Below are 21,274 nucleotides of genomic sequence, written 5' to 3'. Positions count from 1 at the left end.
TAGATCCGCACTCTTATCATTATCATTCTTTCATACGGTCGTTCCGATCCGCAAATTTGTTTCATTTCCATTTTTACACAGTACGGTCGTCCCGATCCACACTCTTATCATTATCATTTTTTTAAACCTTTCCAAGCAGAAAATCCACAAGCACACAGAATGAATTCAACAACAAAGCGACTTTTACTTCAAACTCTGAAGAATCTCCAGCGGTCTGAATACATATTGTCTCTAGAAGACATTAGTTCATTTGCAATCGAAAGTTCGAATGATTGTGGCTTTGTATACTTATTATTGGGCCTATACTATACGATAGATTAAACTATATTTTTCAAACGACATACCATTTCATATTATACGACATTTTTCATATTTACATACCGTTTTAATAATGGATATGGATATGGTTTGAGTTACAACCAAAACTACAAAGCTGAAATGAACAAATTCAGTTATCACAGTTCCGTTTTTGGGGAAAAACTGGGGCAATATTCACTCAGTCAACGGCCCATCAAGCCAATTGCCATTTCCAAACACACAAAATATATTTCGCCATTGCACAATATATTCTTTGTTCACATTCATTGAAACAAACCTCAAAAGCTCAAGGCAAGTTCAATGAAATGCGCCACACAGTGCCGATTAGAACAAGCTTTGAACATTCCATTAAACCTTTTTCAAAAGTAAATAATTATTCCCAGTCTCCTCCAATATGACTGTGAAGACACACGAAGACACTTCTTTTCGTACCTTGTAAAAGACATTCCAAAAGATCACCTGGGCTCTCTGCTTACGTCACCGAAGGCGATTGATCAGCGACCACCCTTCTCACTTTCCGGATCATGTTTATGATTTCGACTTTCTCACAATATTTCACCTTTTATAAGAAAACTCACTTGCGTTGTGGGTGATTTCTCAGTAATGAAAAGAATATTCAAAACTTTTGCTGAAAATTCAGCAGTCTGGCAGAATCGCCATAATATGTGATCTCTATTACCGAAGAATCACCCAACGCGCTCTGAGAAGCTGAATCACTGTTTCGTTACTGTTGGTATGCCAAAGGGGTGATTGGCTCTGTACGACTGGATGTGGATACCAAGGCGGTATAATAAGGTGGAACGTTATGTCAGAACTGCTGTTCAGCCATTACTTGAGTTCGAATTGACAGCGGCCAAACGAACGGCTAGAGTTTTCCGAGAAAGAGGATAACAAATGGCATGCAATGAGGAGTGCATGCCGCTATGTGTTTGCTGCGCATAAATGTTGGTTTTGTTTACGCTGTTGGCATCATTGTAGTGTTTCGGTGACTGCTGCAAGTTATTGTCTGCATTGCTGTTCTACGGGACGTTGTTGGGTCTGTTGCCGTTGCTGCTGGGATTGGAAACTCAGCGATTGTGGGAGCTTTGCTAGTGGGTATATAAAAGAGGTGGCTCTTAATAACCGGTGGGCTTGTGCCGTACTGCTTTAGCTGAAGACTCGCCTGATCGTTCGGGTTGTGAGACACAACAGCTAGTTCGATTGAAACCAGCCCAGCGTAGGTATATGTTGGTGGGGACCGCTATGTAGCATAAAGATTTGATCTACTTTGTTTATAAACAAAAAAAGCCGCTGTCATTTTTCATCCCCTCTCGCATCATCCATGCCTTATCCTCATACTGTCGAAAACGAACCACCTGTCAATTCTAGCTCCTTGGTGGATACCGTGCGTGTGTATGTACATCAAGTATATGCATACAAGGTGAGATATCACTGTGAGGCATAATAGGCGACATCGACAAGGTGATTATTATAGCTTATGGTGCCACACCATAAAAACAAAAACAAACATCCTCGTTTGATAACCCGGTGCAAAAAAAACAAAATACAACAAGTTACATCTAATTCGACATCTAGCTAATTGGACAAATCTGTAATGCGTCATGAATGCTTGGACTTTTTTTTAAACATCGAGCTTGGGACCCAAATTATGGACTCAGATTGAAAGTCGTCACCAGACGCCGACACTGTACCACTGTCATTGCGAATGTCCAATTACAGGTCACAATCGCCTCTAATGTGACACTGAGTGGTGTCTCGGTATGTTGAATTAGCGGTAACTTATTTTCTGGCGGAATGTGTTCAAAATTAAAATTATAAAATTATGAATACAAATCAACTTCTTCGTATCAAATTAGTATTTTATTTAACTAATACTCGCGCGAAAAATCGTAATTTGTGTACTCTGCACTGTGCGCGTCTCTGTGATATTGCTATTATTTATTTTTATGCGTTATTGGTATTTATTCAAAGAAAGAGATATAATTTTGTGAAAAAACTCCAGGAAATATTTTTTCTTTAACTGCATTCAGTTTTAGTAGTCATTTAATTTAGCCACCTCATTGATGCTCGGTCCGTCATACCTATACACAAGTATAGGAAGATTAAATGAAAAACACCTTTTTTGCAGGTGGTGAAGAAATCTCCTACGAAAATTGCTTTTGATTACAATTTTATAGTAAAATGAAGTTTCAGTAAAAATGTCGGAAATGTATAGAATGGTTAAATAACTGGTTCGCGCGGACAGAATCAAATTGATTGTCAAAAAGAATCCAATAGTAATATCAAAAGTGATTCAATGATCAGAAGGGGAAAACGATTACTTTTCTAATAATAACCCACTACATAAAGGAAGTATTGTTATTGAACGCAAAAATAATCGGATTAATAAAAATTACCGAACTACATTTCTTCATCAATTAATTCTAGCGTTCATAAGGGGCCAACTGACATTTTGGCAGGAACTGATATGGGTTAAATATGTACTGTATCAACGATTTAACCAAAAAACGTATCAAATCGTAGCAATTAGGTATAATTATCGAAGCCTACACTCTAGACACCAGAACGAATTTGGCATAAAGAAGACCTAATGAAAGCGATTGATGTAAATATACACGAAATTAGTTCATTTCTGTTATGTTTGCCGTCTGAGGTCAGCACGCACCGGAAAAATAATATTTCAGCACCAACTGCTTCCTTGTGTGCTGTGGACAGATTTTTGTATTTGTGGTAACTTACAGGAGCGTTTCCATAAAACGATACTGACAGGGTTTCATCAGCAGATCGTTTTGCAGTTTGTTGTAATGATAGTATATTTCTTTTTGTCCGCCTCACTAATGCGCGGAGTGGCGCATCCTTCAAATCCTGAGCGGTTCGCTTCAATGCTTCCGAGTCCAAATCAAGCTTTCCGGCTTTGAGTGGGTTCACCTGCCATTTGAGTTTTCCCTTATTAAATTCTCTGCAATGATCTAATCCAGCTATTGTCAACCTGCGGTCCGTGGGCCTCATGCGGCCCACCGTGTTCTTTTGGTTGGCCCGTCTGGCCCGTTATCATTTTGTATGTGTAACAATCATGAAAACTTAAGAAACCATCTAAGAAACATGAGATGAGGATAATGGAAGGTGACGCATTACACATTATTACACCTTAGTTAGTTGTCTAGTGAAGGGGCATTAGTAGATTAAATATCTATTGAATACATTTAATACGATCATTTGGGCTATTCTCGTTGACGTTAGTGCATAAAGATGAAAATATGGATATGAAAAGATTACCTAATTTTTTGACATAAGACTACTTACGTATTTACGTATTTACCAAATCAGAAAACAGATCACGTTTTTTTATGAAATTTTTTTCTTTGCGTTATTTGCCTTCTATAAGTACGCTGTTCTGACCCCAATTTAAACTATTTTCTATCAATTTTCAGATATTCTCACCAAAACTTGCCATTATAATACAAAATTATCTTTAAACACAATTTGTGTATGATATTTTTTTACTACTTGCAAGCAAAAGTGATTTTAGTTTACCTAGAGTACTAATTTGGTTTGGTAAAAATAATTTTCATTCATAATTTTTATTTTAAAAGCACGTTTATGTCTTTTGCAAACCCATATTGTCATGCCTGCTCCCCCATTTCGTAATACGAAGCTCAATGCCGTCAACGCGGATTGGGTTAAATTATGCAGGGTTGGGACAAACCTTGAAGCGAGCGAAATATGAGCGGCAGGGCTGCGTCGCATGGTCACGGTGTGTATAAAAGGATAGGCTGCGCGTTGCAGGCGAAATGCGTTGGATGTAAAGGGAGGATTTCATTCACCATCCACACAAGTGGTCACCCTAAGGAACATGCCCATTTCCTGTGTTAATATATCACTACAATTTCCGAAAAATATTGTTGTTCAAGATAACATGCGATTTTTATTATGAGAAATTAAAATAGTACATTTTTCATTATATTAAAAAAAGTTGAAAAATCGAACATTTTTTTTTAGTAAGGAGGTAAAGTTGTCACTTGTGGGAAGCAAAGTGTTCACTCGCACATATCATGCTAGAAGCAATAGATCTATGCGTATTTTCTTGTCCAAATTTGTCGAAATCATTATTGAAATAGAAGGTACATGTATGAAATAAGCAAGGCCTATCACCTAAAGTCGTAATTAAAATTTTCTCATACGCACTAAACGTAGTAAGAAACACACAACGTTTTTCATAATGAGGCTTGGTTTTGGTTTGGGTGGCATATTTTTCCTGGGCCAAAACAACAAATTTATCCCCTTTAGGAGCAAAAGGTGATCCGGTGTATCAGGTTCTGAAAACAGAACATTGTCAGTAGTAATCCTCCACTGACCACTTTGCCCTCAAACAACAAGGTAATTTCTATGTGAAATAATCGCTGAAATCGAACAAAATAACTCTTCCCCTCTCCTAGAATACGTGAACAGTCTTCCAAACTGTTGATTTGTTGAAAATATCAGGTAAAATAAACTAAATTTCGCTAGAAACGCACAAAACTACGGCCGAGTGGCTACCGAGAGAGCGATTTTTGTTCGTATTTATATTTTAACATGTGACAGCTCCACTGAATTACAGGGTGACTCACAAGCCATGCATTTCTTCAAACATAAGGTGACTATCAATACGGTGTCAATAGTCAATAGTTTTACTACTAAACAAGCAGGTGACCACTCTACCCCCACTTCCCCTATGTCACAACGGCAAGGTTGAACTCATGGAAAAAGAAGTGGAAGAAAATACAATAAAATGTTTAATATTTACAGATGTGAATACGAATAAGTTTTGGGACTTCATTTCGGAGTTTTTTTTTATTCTTTTTCTAGAAAGATTGATACAATGTATTCTATTTTAAGAAATTTCCTTTATCAACTGACCATTCTTATTTTCTAGACATATCCCACGTTCAATAAACTCCTCGTATTTTGAGGGAACCCAAAGGTAGAACCACTTTTGGTAAGAATTTAAATTCTACTTGGCCAGGCAGTATTTCAAATTTGTTTTGCGGTTTGGCTTGATAGTTTTAGTCCAGATTGATATTGTTTGACTCAAATAGCTCATACAAAAAGGATCCGCCCCCCATCAATAACCAAGACATATAAGAACTACTTTACTACATCATACCGTTAAACTATAAATCCCTCATTGAGCCACTTCCATGGTTTCAGCAAGATCCTCTCGAGTTTGGTGTTAATCTTGGCCCTTTACTAGCCTTCCTTTGCGTTCTATATCACCGGTATAAAATCGCCAATGTTTAAAAGTTGAAACCAGTACATAGCTGTTTCATTAACGGAACGTGTACCCGATATGCTTCAAAAACAATCGATGCTCATCAGCACTTCCAGCACTTGAATTTTGCTAACAAAAAATTTAAGTAACACACAAAAATGTTAATTTGACTTCATCTAAAAAACCGCAGTAAAAAAACTGGGTGCATCATATTTTATAAATGACTAAATTTAGAAGTAAATTGTTGTGCTTGGGAAGAAGTTCCTAAAACTAGAAGAAATGTTTTGAACATAAATGTTCATAAATAACACACATAATATGTATTAAATTTATTTTTGGATCCATTCAAATATTTTGTAACCATGAAAGATCGTCCTCTTCTGCCACGGCTTCTTTTTTATGTTTTTTATTCCTGGGTGACACTCCAGGCTCTTCCTTGATGAGCATTTTAATCATTTCATCAGTTGAACAGTTGATTGGAAGTTCGCTGAGTTTACGTTTTCTTTTCGTTTTAATCGAATGTGATTTTTTCGAGACGGTTTCGGCTATCTGCTCCGTTCCATTTTGTAAATACCACGCATCTGCTCGTTGAGCTGCAAGTGACAGAGCCTTTTTGGTACGTTTGGGCAGTTTCAATGCGGATTTATAGTCCACTCCTAGCAGCGGATGTCGTTCACGTATCTCCTCTGGAAATGGCACTGAATCTTCGGAGCCCTTGTATCCTTCCTGTTTCACCATAGGGCTATCAGAAAAATCATCGCATGTTTCCCTAATTTGAATAGTTCCTTTGGGAACGAATGATTTGAAATTTTTACCCGCCAATATTGTTACTGGTTTTTGAGCAGTGTTCTCAACCACGAAGCCTTCCAATCGTTTATCCGTCTGCAGTGAATGTATTTTGCTTGCCTCGCCGACTTGGCAGGCATCCAATTTTGAATTCGTCAATACTTTCTTTGCATCGATTGCTGCTGGACATCGCACAATCCAGATTTCATCGTCCGGATCAGTTAGATCTAAATCAGCGCTGTATTTTTCGTTCCTAAGTCGAACATGGGGGAATTTGTTCAAAAAATTTTTCAGCGTATCATTCACACTCCTTGGAGTGGCTGGAGCCATTTCTTGAGATGTGGGCTGATAGTTTTCCGACTTATCGTCAGGTACATCATCTCCACTCGTTTGATCGTCATCCTCCCCACTATCTTCTTCGCTTGGTGCTGATTTTTGTTTGGATGCAGCAAGTGGCGTTTGGAGGAAACTTGATTCACTTCCTGTTGTAATTGATAAACATTAATGATGAGTTTACATAATTGAGGACTTATATGTTACCTGATTCCTCTGCAGAACTTTCCATTTCCATTTTTACCATGTTTCCACTATGAGAGGGATTTCAAAAACGTGGAAAACTAAAATGAATAAAAACCGTGTTCAGAATCACAATAAAAACAAATATACGGGGGGTATACAAATAGTACCAAAAATAAATTTCAGATTAATATAATCTAATCTAGGTGGGAATTAAAATGGGGAGCAATCCTGAGCAGGAAATAAAGGTGGTGCAGATGGTGGAGTATGCGAGCATAGTGTGCGTGATAACTGAGTTTTCATAAGGCGGTCATTACAGAATGACCCTAGAACCATGCAAGCAACTCGGTACAATCGTTGTATCTGTACCGACCTGTTTCATCGTTGTACATGGCTACAGTTGTAATGTGCGCAGCGCCATAGACGGTTAGTGGTGGGTAGCATGACCAAAACGAATCAAAACACTTGGTAAACACTCTTTTCATTGGCTTCCTCTTGAGTTAATAACTCAGATTGGAAGCTTGTTTCTTGTGTTTGAAAGTTTAGATGCCAAATAAAAACATTTTTCATTGAAATATGTGGTGAAAATTGATCAAATTTCTGATTATCAGTTTGACATGCGGTACAAGCTACCGTGGTACCTGTACAACGCTAGTACAGCTGTATGTCTGTCCATGGTATAATTCTAGAGCAACATGTCAAAAGGGCCTAACTCGAAAATGTAAACAAAAAATTTATTGCATTTTGTGTTTGAGAACTCCACCATCTATCCACATAATTAACAAAAACTACTAAGAATACATAGAAAAACAAGTAAAAATCATTTTGAAAAAACGGCCTAACTAATTATGCTTAACTTTGTAGATAGACCCATTTGATGTAAAAGGACCTAACTTCAATTTGGTCTAATAAAAAGTTAGGCCTTTTTTTTGAGTGCATCCGTTTTATATTTGAAAGCGTGCCACCATAACAAACCCAATGATTCGTAGTTCTATGGACAACGTGCGAATGCTTCCAATGTTCAATCGCTGAAGTGATTTCGACATACAGGACGCTATTCATGATTCTTCAAGCGAATTCTCTAGCTAATCAACAAAAACAGATCAGTGCAAAGATAGCCCACTATTGATAGATGAAGAAACTCCAAGTGATAATGAAAGTGATTTTGGAAAAGACCATCGTTCGGCTGCATCTCAACATGTTATCAGCCCTCATGAATCTCTTTCATCTTTCGACATGAACGTTAACAGCACACATCGGACGGGCCTCCAGGTTTAACTTCAGTTTAGCTTTTGCTTCGTATTGAATCCTAGCTTGCTTAAGAGTAGAGAGTGCGGATATAAGTTTTGTATAACATGGCCTAAACGGCTGGAATTTAGTGGAGTTTGAAAGAAGTTCTATTTCATCTCAGCTATCAAAAATTGAAGAGATTGTGAGAGAAAATTACCAGTGAGATGACCTTGCGATCGCGTACCTATTGCTATGGCGGGTTTACATTAGGGAGATCTATAGCTATAGATGGATTTATTCACCCGAAAATAGATGTAAACGGGTGAGAATATATATGATACACTTCTTCGACGTATATTTAGAGGCGAATGAACTTCAAAGTTTAAAGCCTCTTAAAAACAAAGAAAGAAAGAAGACGTGTATATGTATAGAGTGTATAGAATAAATACATATGTAAACGCTGGTAAATTTCTCACTGGTTAGAAACCACTAAAGTTGGATAGAGTTCTGCTTCAGGTGAATAATTTCACTGAAAATATGAATATATTCATTATATAAGTTCGCGCTAGTGTAAACGGTTGAAGCGATTTCTATAAATCTCATCATATTTCTTCACACGAATATATCACTAGTCTAAACCCACCCTTACACATCAAAACGTTTCAGATATCTGCTTCTCGTGTATCGTGTATCTCGTGTTTTTTAAACCTTTAAAGAAAGATATAAGGACAATGGTCGCCCAAGTTAGCACATTGTAAAGAGTATCGTTCATTTCAAAATTAGGAAAATTAATCGGGCTTATACAAAGAGTGACATCATTCGATCCAAATAAAAAATATATGCATTTATAAAGAGCGAAATGTGAGTTTGTTTTCCGAAGTTCCTTTTAGCAAACTATGAAATAGTTCTGCATTTTCGTGTTGATTACAACACGCAGTGGGTGGGAACGTTTCGCCGAATCCGGACAGAGCATTTCGAATTTGCGCATCTCCTGCTCGATGTTACGATTCTGCTTTTCGGAATTGTGCTTCGCGTCCTCCGAGCTGATTAGATCACGTTTTAGTTTCTGAATCTCCATCTCCATCTGCTGGCGCTCGAGCTTGCACTGCTCGCTGCACTCATCACAAGCAGTTTTCTGCTCCGCTAGGTACCGATGTTTGGGCTCATTCTGCAGTTGAGATTCTAGCGACTGTCGGTGGTGTCGTCCTTCGTCAAGTCGTCGCTCTACCGCCTGGATATTTCGGCGTTCCTGCTGGCACTTTCTGGTCAAATCTTGGTATCGATTCTTCATCGCACTTTCTATGTTTTGCCTGCAAACACGTCTTCATGCTATTGTTCCTTAAATCGGACCGTTGACGAGTCTCGTTGTCACTCTGCTTTAGGCTGCTAATTTTGGAGCGAAGCTTCTTCCCATCTGTCTCAAGTTGACTGCAGAATTGGTTGAAAACAATCAAAGTGATCAATCAGCAAACAACTTGAAAAGGATCTAATTAAAATGACAAATCACAAAAGGACATATCTGATAGCGAATTCGTTTTTAAAACTGAGTCAGTGCCAAACTGACTCTGTAATAAAAAAACGTTTTCAGTTTCACGAATGCGGTGGTTTGTTGGTGTGCGATATATAGTCTGATTTGTTTATATTTACGACGGCAAATGTACAGTGTCGACGTCTGGTGGTGATATTAGTGCTTGGGAGGTAAATTGTTCTCCATCAGATCAGAAGGGCCAAGTGCAGTGTAAACATATAAAAGTTTGAATGAAAATTTTTACTTAATATTGTTTGATTACCTAACACATGTAGTTCTGACACTTACTTAACCATTTGTCGATCATTTCCTGTTTGTTCCACAAATAATTACTATTATAATATAAAACCATCATTAGACACAGTTTTCGTTCAATATTCTGCGATATCGGAAAAAAAACTTTTATTTAATCACATAAAATAAATATTCGATACGTTAATGTAAATTTTCATTCATAATTTTGATTTTGAAATTTATTCCACCTGAATATCAATCATTATTTTCACCTCCCATTGAAAGCACACGTAGCTTAATGCCGTCTACTCTACTTTTCAAAATCAAAATCCGAATTAGATTACGATTCCAATAATACAAAAGCAAAAGCAGCAGGTTTTCCATTTTCATAGTCTTTATTTTTAGATTTTCCAAAACAATATTCGGAACTTGACAGTTCAGTATAGTTGTATTGGTGAACCCGAGTGCCAACCCGTGAAACATCTCAGTGCGAAACTAACAGCTTTCGGGGCAAACTAGTGCGACACTGAGTGCGAAACTGAGTGAATAAAAAAACGTTTTGACAGCAGTTTTGCACCGTGCCAGCGGCGTGTCTTCGGCGTGCAATTTGCTTCGTTCACAAACATTTCTATCCCAACAATTCGTTCACTCTCAATCAGTTCGTTTTCAAACAGTTCACTCGCAAACCTTACTCTCCGAAACAAAAAATATTCATTATTTTAGCGATTCCATGAGGATAATCTAGAGGGTCGTAGTATCGGTGTAGGTGACAAGGGAAGAAAGTCTATAATTGAACAGGATTCGATCGAAATGGCTACTGCTGATCAGGAGCAAGGTTGCTATTTGGCTCCTTGGTGTCACTTAAATAGTAAAAATATGTCACTTTATATATTTATAATACACGGAACGATACAATTATCGACCAACATTCAAACTAACACAGTTTTATGATTTTCTGAGCATTTTTAAGATGGAATAAAATAATATGTATTTTTAACTTTTTTTTATATAAACCTCATATCCGATGCAAATCATGACGACACATTTTTTTCGTTCACCACAAATATATTACACACTGCTTCACATCAGTTCACTCATTGACTTCCAAAGTTATCAAGCGTATTGGCAAGTAACTGATAAAGCTTATCAAATATAAGTACATAAGAATAAACTGAAGGTGAACAATATACAATTGATAGTGGTTTATTTACACCTGAAACAAGCTTCTAGACAGAATATTCTGACATTAACATGTCCACTGTTTAGTTTCTATAAAGGTATTAGAAAAGAAAACCCTTTCCGGTTACTGCTAACAGCTGTTTTTTGTTTTGTTTCTAAATAGATGATGCCGAGTTCGTACTTTCTTGTACCATTGTACCTGTGTTATATGGTGGTACCTTCTGTGGCCCCAGACTGTGGTTGCAACAAGCTGAAACGCGCTCGCGAAGGTGAAGTTCCTCCCACAGAGAAGATAGTATTTCCCGATCGTGCTGGGAGGGAGAAAAAAATAGGTGATAATGTTCTGGAGTTGGTGCAACACTCACAGAAATTCGCCCAAATGAGCCTTATACCTGGTGGAACCTATCTCGTTGGAACGAACGAACCAATGTTTCCTGCGGACAGAGAGGGACCCGAAAAGGAAGTTACGATAGCGAATTTTTATCTAGATCAGTACGAAGTCTCCAATCGCCGGTTCCAGAAATTTGTCGATAAAACTAAGTACGTAACTGAAGCTGAGCGATTCGGAGATAGTTTTGTGTTTCAGCAATTTCTGAGTGCTGAAAAAAGAGAGAAATATACGGATTTCCGGGTTGCTAGTGCCCCTTGGTGGTACAAAATAGAAGGGGCTAGTTGGCGTCATCCCGAAGGTGACACAACGAAAGGTATTGATGATCGATTTGACCACCCCGTTGTACACGTTTCGTGGAACGACGCTGTAGCCTATTGCGGCTGGCTCGGTAAAAGACTTCCCACTGAAATAGAATGGGAAGTCGCATGTCGCGGAGGACGAAAACAAAAGCTGTTTCCCTGGGGGAATAAACTGATGCCAAAAAATAATCATTATACCAACATTTGGCAGGGCGACTTCCCCGATTCCAATCACGCGGAAGATGGATTTGACGGTACATGTCCGGTGGATAAGTTTCCACAGAATGCATACGAGCTCTATAATATCGTTGGAAATGTCTGGGAATGGACGGCAGATTTGTGGGACGAACGAGAAGATGTTAAACCACCGAATCGGGTGAAAAAAGGTGGATCCTATTTGTGTCATCAATCGTACTGTTACCGATATAGATGTGCTGCGAGATCGCAAAATACTGAGGACAGCTCAGCTGGGAATCTTGGATTCCGCTGCGCAGCGAATGTTGATTGATATTCGGCTACGCAACGACTTCTGGAAGCACTTTAACTGTATTTATCTGAGAGTATTGTAATTACGATATTAATAAATTATGCTTGAAAATCATGACTGTATCTTTCTTATCGACAATAAACGAGAGATTGGCAGCCAATATTAGATAAGAGTCTCCTCCCAATCAATGCTTCGTTTCAATTTTGGTTGTAAAATGCCTGATCATTTTGGAGGATTACTTTAAACATGGCTTCCGAGTAGTCAAGTAATTATGTAATACCATAATGTATTTTAGCCTTCTGAATTTAGCTCGAATTATACGATGAATGAATGGAAGATGTGTTTGCGAGTTCGATTTTAGGTTTTTTGATATTTGATTAAATTATCAGAGCACTATCTTATTTTCTTGTGTTGTTGTTCTACTACATCTAGTCCAAATCTAGTTAATTCAGAAGAGGAATACTTTGGGAATATGTTAGGTTTATTTAATTTGAAGATGAATTGACAACAGTAACACATGCCAAAGTCATATTATATGGGTTTCGCAAAAAGCTGCAGTACAAACCATCCGCACTATAAATTAATAAAAAGTATAGTATAAACATTATAATGATATAATTATAATTCGTCGTTCTGCAAAAGTCGTTGCAAGATACCCTGAACAATCTGTTCACGTGGGCTCTCAAGCTGGGTATCGAATTCTCTACGGAGAAAACTGAAATGGTCGTTTTGTCTAGGAAGCACGAACCCGCCCAATTCCAGCTTCACCTATCCGGCAAAACGATCAGGCACTCGATGTTTTTCAAATACCTGGGTGCATATTTTGATTCTAAGGGTACCTGGGGGAGACACATTGCGTAAAAACAAAACAGAAATGCCAGCAAAGAATCAATTTTCTCCAAACAATAACCGGAACATGGTGGGGCGCCCATCCAGGAGACCTCATTCAGTTGTACAAAACAACGATATTATCAGTATTAGAATATGGCAGTTTTTGCTTCCGATCAGCTGGCAGGATTCATATTCTCAAGCTGGAGAGAATACAATATCGTTGCTTGCGTATAGCAATGGGGTGTTTGCATTCGACACATACGATGAGTCTCGAAGTATTGGCAGGAGTACCCCCGCTTACTCTTCGGTTCACGAAATAATCCTACAGATTTCTCATCCGTTGCAAGATCATGAATCCGTTGGTGATTGATAACTTCGAAAATCTACTCCAACTGACTCCTCAGTCAAGTTTTATGTCTTTATACCATGAGTATCTTACTCACGACGTGCACCCTTCACCAGGCATCTCCAACCACGTTTGCTTCCCATATTTTTGCAGTTCCTCTGTCATTTTTGATCTGTCCATGAGACAAAAAATCCATGGAATCCAAGATCATCTACGATCCAATGTTATTCCGTCGATATTTTCGGAAAAATATGGGAAAGTTAGAGCTGATAAAATGTTCTTTACTGACGGTTCATTCATAAACGGGTCCACTGTCTTCGGCATCTTCAATGAAAATTCCAGTGCCTCTTTCAAACTCAAAGATCCTTGATCCGTGTATGTCGCTAAACTGGGTGCGATATACTACGCTCTAGGGATCATTGAAACATTGCCCATCGACCATTATTTTATTTTTTCACACAGTCTCAGCTCAATAGAGGCAATCCGCTCATTGAAAGTTGATAAACGCTCATCTTATTTCCTAACAAGAATAAGACATCTATTGAGTGTTTTGGTCGAAAAATTATTCAAGATTACCTTAGCATGGGTTCCCTCTCATTGCTCGATTCCGGGGAATGAGAAAGCGGATTCGCTAGCTTATGTGGGCGCTTCGGAAGGCACACTTTTTGAAAGGCAAATTGCTTATAATGATTTTTTTCACATTCCTCGTCAGCACACACTCGTAAGTTGGCAGTGCATGTGGAGTGAAGATGAGTTCGGTCGTTGGTTACACACGATTATCTTTAAGGTCTCGACGAGTGCATGGTTCAAGGGGATGAATGTAGGTCGTGATTTCATTCGCGTGATATCTCGGCTTATGTACAATCACTACAACCTAAACGCTCATCTTTATCGCATTGGGCTCGCAGCAAACAATCTTTGTGATTGTGGCGATGGCTACCACGACATCGAGCATGTTGTCTGGTCGTGTATCCGGTTCCATGCTGCCCGCTCTCAGCTCAGCAGAGCATTGAGGGCACTAGGCAGACAATCGGTTATCTCCGTCCGGGATATCTTAGGTAGCCGCGATCCTGATCTTCTGCTTCATCTATACCTATCCCTCAGAAACGCCGATGTCAACGTTTAATGATGTTTCCTCCGTTGTATCCCTCCTATCCGATCGATAAACTTTTACTTAGTCGCGGCAATACATACACATACTCTTTACAGATACACAGGTCGAAGGTTGTGCAGGCCACTGAACATTCAACAAGAGCCAAAGGTTGTACCGCTCATGACAACTCTACACGAGCTGAAGATTTTACCGCCCAGTGGCCATTCTACCCTGGATTCCTCGAGTCAAGAGAGATGCACCACGATTGATATGAGGCACAGACTAGGGGGGCGTCGCTGATTAATGATCAGTTGCACCCCAATAGGAAATATCCCATGTTGGCCACACATACATAGTACTGGAGACTGCAACATCCCAATTATGAGAATCTTTGTAATACTAACCTCGAGACAACCGCGAGTAATCGGTTACATATTACTAACATAGTCGTAAGACAAAAATTGTCAAAATATTGAACTCCCGGCCCCGTCAGGCTAACGCCATATGTGCCTTAATAAAATATATATTTTGGAAAAAAAAATGGTTATAATTTTATTATTTTTCTACATATCCTATAGTTACACATAGGTGCCTATTCTATCAAACTCCTTATAAAAATCCTATTCAATTTGAACTAGGAAAGTGTCACCCATATCTGGATGATGGGGCGACTTCGTATACTTAAAACTTTATATAACTTTTTAAAAAGAACCAATTTTTTTCTATACTTTCAACAAAAAATTATAACTCAAAAACTATAATATCTTCAGAATCCTGATCAAAGAATAAAATGTAGGGAATTGTTTTATATTTTATTTTAAAAATATTTAAAATTTTCTTAAGAAAAATTACACTGAAAAAAAATTATTAAAAAATTTAAATTAGGTTTTCTAAAAACGTTAAAGCGTCCCGCGCGGTTTGGACACTTTCTTTCCTCAAAAAAAAACATAACTTTTTCCTTTCTGTAAGAGACACGACCGTCCTCCTGCGTGGCTGACGATCGACTACTTTATCTTCTTTTTTGGCTTTGAAAGACTTTCAACATTTCAGTTCATTTGACTCTATACGATCGACTACCTTTTTTCTTTATTTCTTCTCTTTTCATTCTACACAGAGGATGTTTTATTTATTTATTATGGCTTAACGTCCTTACAACATGGCCTGATTCACAATTTTTTGCCAATTAACTCGGTTCGTGGCTATCTCTCTCAAATTCCGTGGGCACCACATGCTCACCATGATGCTCTACTTGGTCTAACCACCTTGTTCGTTGTAGTCCTCGTCGTCTCGTACCAGTCGATGAACACAATTTTTGCAGGATAGCTGTCCGATCACATTCTGGATACTGGGTTCACCGGTAAGTTGCGTGAGCTCGTGGTTCACCTCCATACGCCGTCCTCATGTACACCGCCGAAGATGGTTCTTAACACCCGCCGTTCAAAGACAATGAGTGCTCATTTTGAGTTTTTGCTTCAATTTCAAACTAAAATCACATAACAGTTACGATTGGTTTTGCAGAGTTGTTATTGACTGCTAGTGGTGAAAGTAGTGATAAAGATCGATTCCTTTTGAAACAATTCGCGGAACAATGTTCCGGTCTTCAACTTCGTTTTTCTCGAGTTGATGTGAATGTTACATAGGACCTTTTCAAAAATTACGCGAGATATGTTTATTCGGGTTCGACCTATCTGTTTTTTTTAATCCGCGTTGACGGCATTAAGCTTCGTATTACGAAATGGGGGAATAAAATCCTCGGTCGAAAACTACTAAATACATTTGGTAATGCAAAATTAGTAGAATGTACAAATTTTTTGTACATATTGTCAACAAACCCGCATCCCTACCAGAGATTAGTATATTTTACTCGATAACATTAGTAAGCTTGGATATTGTCATATCTGAAAATTGGTTAGAAAAGCGCGTATTAATCATTTTCATTGTTCCCATGAGGCAATACGGAGGTATAATAAGGATATAATTCTGATACGTGCATTTTCGGCGAAAAAATGTAGCCGATATTGGGCTTCCGAATCATGGTTCTGCTTGACATATGTGTTTATTAGTACGGTCGAAAATGACTATAGATTGGTAGTATTTACCAAAAAATTCGTTATATTTACTATTTATTTCTCTCAGTATAGGCATGACAATATGGGTTTGAAGAAGAAATGAACGTACTTTTAAAATAAAAATTATTTGTACCAAACCAAATTAGTGCTCTATGTAAATGTAAATCACTTTTGCTTGCAAGTAGGGAAAAAATATCATACACAAATTGTGTCTAGAGATAATTTTGTATTATAACGGTAAGTTTTGGTGCGAATATCAGAAAATTCATAGAAAATAGTTTAAACTAGGCTCAGAACCACGTACTTCTAGTAGGTAAATAACACCAAGAAAAAAATTTCATACAAATTTTAGCAATTTAAAACTGCCTTAAGGTCGACTTGGAAGACGAGGAACGTTCCGAACCGCCAAAAAAGTTTTAAGATGAAGAATTGGAGGCTTTACTCGATCAAGATCCGTCACAAATGCAACAAGAACTTGCAGATACACTTGGAGTAGCTCAGCAAACCATATCCGATCGTTTAAAAACAATGGGAATGATCCGAAAGATAGGACATTAGGTGCCGTATTGAAGTCACGAGACGTCGAGCACCGTTTTTTCACGTGCGAACAACTGCTCCAACGGCATAAAAGAAAGCGTTTTTTGCATCGTATCGTTACTGGCGATGGAAAGTGGGTCCAATAAGACAATTCTCGCGTAACTTTTGAAAAGGTCCAATGTAACATTTTTGTCAACTCGAGAAAAACGAATTTGAAGACCCGAACATTAATCTGCGAATTGTCTTGAAAGGTATCGATCTCTATCGCTACTTTCACCACTAGCAGTCATAACTCTGAAAAACCAATCGTAACTGTTGTTCCGTGATTTGAGCTTAAATTTGAAGCCTAGGAACGAAAAATGTTACATTGGACGTTTTGACTGCCGCGTTTGCACATTGGACATATTACGTTGCACGATGAGAATCTGAAACTAACTACTAAACAGCAATCCAAATATCAGCATTTCGTTCTAAAGACAGATTATTGTTGTTATCACTCGTTGAATTGCACTGAAATCGCTAACAACGCCCGTAGGAAACTAAAACTCAAAACGACCGAAGTACGACTTCGTGTTGTTTTGACTGCTTTGTTACTTCGGACGTTTCGGGCATCGGAGGAAAGTGGCGTCCGAAGTAACAACCGGGTGCTTAAAATCCAAATCTGTACATTGGATATTTTTTGTATCGGCGATAAAAAGATGAAGAAAATAGATACGTTAACGATTGTTTTTGTAGAATTCTAAACGTCGGGCAACGAATGGATACCCCGGCCATGCATCAACATCGACGGCCGCGCGGAATATTCACGGCCAGGAGGTTGTGCTGTCCATCTAGTGGGATCAGATGGGTGTGGTGTACTATGAGCTGCTAAAACTGAATGAAACCATTACGGTGGACCTCTACCGATGATAATTGATGCGTTTGAGCCGTGCACTGAAGGAAAAACGGCCACAATACAAGCAAAGAAACGATAATGTTATTTTGCAGCACGACAATGCTCGGCCGCATGTCCCGAAACCGGTCAAAACATACATGGAAACGCTGAAATGGGAGGTCCTATCCCACCCGCCATATTCTCCAAACATTGCTTCGTCCGATTACTACATGGCCTGATTGACCAGCACTTCTCCAATTTTAATGAAGTCAAAAATTGCATCAATTCGTGGTTAGCCGACAAACCGGCCGATTATTTCCGCCAATGGATCCGTGAATTGTCAGAAAGATGGCGTAAAGTTGTGACTAGCAATGGGCAATACTTTGAATATTAAATTTGAAACCATTTTTGCAGAATAAAGCATTAATTTTTGAAAAAAAATGGGTGGGTTATATCTATGATATAACCGCAAGGTTGACGTGGGACTACCTTAGCGTAGCAATCAGTCGTTTGTATTGATTAAATTTTTGATTGAATGAAACAATTCCCGAATTCAATTGAATTCAATATATTTACTTTGTGAGTAAAAATATTGTATTATTCCATATAAGGTCAATTCATGCATTGTGATAGATTATGTTCTTCGTTACAAGTAAATTTACTGACAGTCCTTTTACGTTTGGTATGATGCCTAGGACAAAATATGTGATCGGAAGAATTATCAAACGATTATATTATTTTACGTTTCCTTCTGAAGTTTGCATCTCTCAAGTGTACGTATTTCTCGAACCGCGAATTTGTTTGATTTGATGAACATCAGGCAATCAGTTTCGATTTTGACATGTACGTCGAACGCATATTGTTTAATTAATAGGCATCATCGCAGCAATTGGTTATCAACATCTTGTGGGACAACAGAGTGGACCGTCAGAACACACTAGACAACCCAACAGGCCAGCGGAATTTCGGTATAATTCCGGATTACGTGATTGTGTCAAACGGAAATGAAAAAACGTTTTAACTCGCGAGATAATAAACTAAATGCGTCTTTATTCGTGGCGTATAATGTGCAGAATAACAAGTAATTTAAATAGTGCTCCTTGCACGTTTTTTTCACTCTCTGTAATGTTGCCAGTATTGCGGTGTAGTGGCGGCGTTACTATAAATATTGCCCCCACTTTATTATAGCTAACACATCTTGCCTAATCATCAAATGATATGCGTAGGTGAGCAGAAGATATGAAGGCATATCCTTCAATGCAATCTTGAATAACCGAGCCAAAGCGTGGTGTTCGTACCTGCTTTTGTAATCCATGTTAGGAAAACACTTTTCGGAGTGCAAAAAAAACATGCGAGTGCAGAAGTACCCCCGGAAGACCGTTTTAAGGAAACATATTCTAGTTTGCACAAAGGCAAGCGAGTACAAAAATACTCGCAGTTTGCACTTATTTGCTGAGCCCATTTCCCCAGACATCTAGGTTTAGAAGTCTGTGTTAGAGAAACACATTTCAGACAGAACAAAAATGGCCCCGACTTAAATGTATTTGGAATGCCAATTTCCCCACGCTCCTTGGATTTGAAGTCTGTGTTTGAGAAACACATTTCAGTCGGAACAAAAATATCCCCGACTTTCATGTATTTGAAATACCGATCTCTCCAACGCTGCTTGGTTTTGAAGTCTGTGTTAGGGAACACATTTCGGTGAGAACAAAAGTTCCCATACTTTCATGTATTTGCAATGCCGATTTCCCCAAGGCAGCTTGGTTTTGATGGCTGTGTTAGGGAAACCGTAGATCGGGCCAATCAAAATGAGGCAGTTAGGGCGTTTAGATAACGATTAACATTTTAGAGTTGTTCAATAGTTTATCTAATGAAAAATAACATTTTATTAATTGCGATAGAAGCGTAGAAATATTCCCTATCAATTGTTGCTAACATCTTTCCGATCCAGTAAGAAATGTTCGAGTTATAAGCATTCGGAATCATTCATTTTTCCTGCATGTTCTGTGATTAGGTTTTCATTTTACCGCCCTTATACTCCGGTTAGTCGTAGTCCCACGTCAAAACGAAGAAACTTAACGGTACTGGTACTCCGGTACTTATTTATACGTAATTCTCGCAGCAGGAATTGTCTTTCCATTTGCAATCGGTTTTCCACAGCCCAAGTAATAACTCGATTCCACATGAGGCTGTTCCATTAGAAACCCAATTTTCGTACTCTTAATTTTCATCAGGTGTATGTAGTTCCAAAACTAATGAAGCAGTCCAAAATCGAATTTTCATCATCGTAGAAAAATGTGTTTGGATGCAAAACAATGTTGACTACATGCCATCGTCGATTAGGGCCTCAAACTCCACATCCTCGTTGAGTACGGTATTGTCCTGGTCAATCAATTTCTTCAGAATCGAATGTATGCATTCTTTCACAACCGAAAACGGGATATCAGCATTTACCATGACTTTACAATGGAATCAGCCGGTTCCTAGTTCCAAGTCCCGGCTACCCAAAACATAGCACAACATTAGGGATTCGCTTAAAAATGTCATCGGACTCTCCTTGGCATCCATGAAGCTCACGTATAAGGTTTTGCTTGTAGTTGGACTTGATCATTTGAATAATATTTTGGTCCATGAGCTGTAAGAAGGCGATGAATATTTTTTTCGATTTTCTAAACGTTACTCTTTCCCCCAGGGAGCGCCAGACAATTGTTGGTTATGCTACTGCAATATACAGGGTTTTCCATTTCGGGCTTCCGAAAGTATACAGCCCTGCGCTGACAACCGTTTGACATAGCTGTCAACCAAAGCGTCATATAGTTAGTTGAATGTCTGCCATTTTACAATATGGATCGTTTTAGCATCGCACAACGTGTTAATTTTGTTAAATTATACTATAAAAATGATGAAAAACCGGCAAATGTTTTTCAAGCATTACGGACGGATTTTGGTCGTCATGGACGGCCTACAGAGCACACAATCGCTAATGTAGTGCGTAAATTCGAACAAACTGGATCCGTAGCGGATATTCTGAGACCTGTGCATCATCGTAATGTACGTTCGGCCGAAAATATTGCTGCTGTTGCTGCCAGTTTGGGGGATGACCCGAATGTTTCGATTCCACGGCGTGCTCAGCAATTGGGCTTGTCAAACACATCATTGTGGCGAATTGCATTTGGACTTGCACCTACATCCATATAAAGTCCAACTGGTATAAAAATTAGAGCGTAGTGACCATGGAATGCATCGGACATACGTCGATTGGGTGAACGAACAACAGCAGCAAAATGCTGAATTTTCGCATCAAATTT

The 21,274-nt window shown here is 38.6% G+C and overlaps 2 protein-coding genes across 3 annotated transcripts; one reads left to right on the top strand and one right to left on the bottom strand.

Moving 5' to 3' along the window:
- Nucleotides 1-5,861: 5,861 nt before the first annotated feature.
- Nucleotides 5,862-10,893, bottom strand: LOC129768422 (uncharacterized). Its single transcript, XM_055770078.1, has 3 exons — nt 10,875-10,893; nt 6,893-6,969; nt 5,862-6,834 (listed from the first exon to the last, which is right to left on the bottom strand). The coding sequence occupies exons 2-3, from the start codon at nt 6,930-6,932 to the stop codon at nt 5,912-5,914; spliced, it is 963 nt and encodes a 320-aa protein (XP_055626053.1). The 5' UTR covers nt 6,933-6,969; nt 10,875-10,893; the 3' UTR covers nt 5,862-5,911.
- Nucleotides 10,894-10,912: 19 nt separating this feature from the next.
- LOC129768400 (formylglycine-generating enzyme) lies at nt 10,913-12,330 on the top strand. 2 transcript variants are annotated; one of them, XM_055770045.1, is made up of 2 exons: nt 10,913-11,037; nt 11,203-12,330. In XM_055770045.1, the coding sequence occupies exon 2, from the start codon at nt 11,203-11,205 to the stop codon at nt 12,235-12,237; it is 1,035 nt and encodes a 344-aa protein (XP_055626020.1). In that variant the 5' UTR covers nt 10,913-11,037; the 3' UTR covers nt 12,238-12,330. The 2 variants fall into 2 exon arrangements, with proteins under 2 accessions (XP_055626020.1, XP_055626012.1); XM_055770037.1 differs by having other exon boundaries at nt 10,942-11,137.
- The last annotated feature ends 8,944 nt before the right edge of the window (nt 12,331-21,274 follow it).

Source organism: Toxorhynchites rutilus, chromosome 1, assembly GCF_029784135.1.
Source record: "Toxorhynchites rutilus septentrionalis strain SRP chromosome 1, ASM2978413v1, whole genome shotgun sequence".
In the NCBI taxonomy this organism is placed as follows: Eukaryota; Metazoa; Arthropoda; class Insecta; order Diptera; family Culicidae; genus Toxorhynchites; species Toxorhynchites rutilus.
Note: the sequence above shows the minus strand (reverse complement) of the source record. Positions and strands in the feature narration are given on the sequence as shown.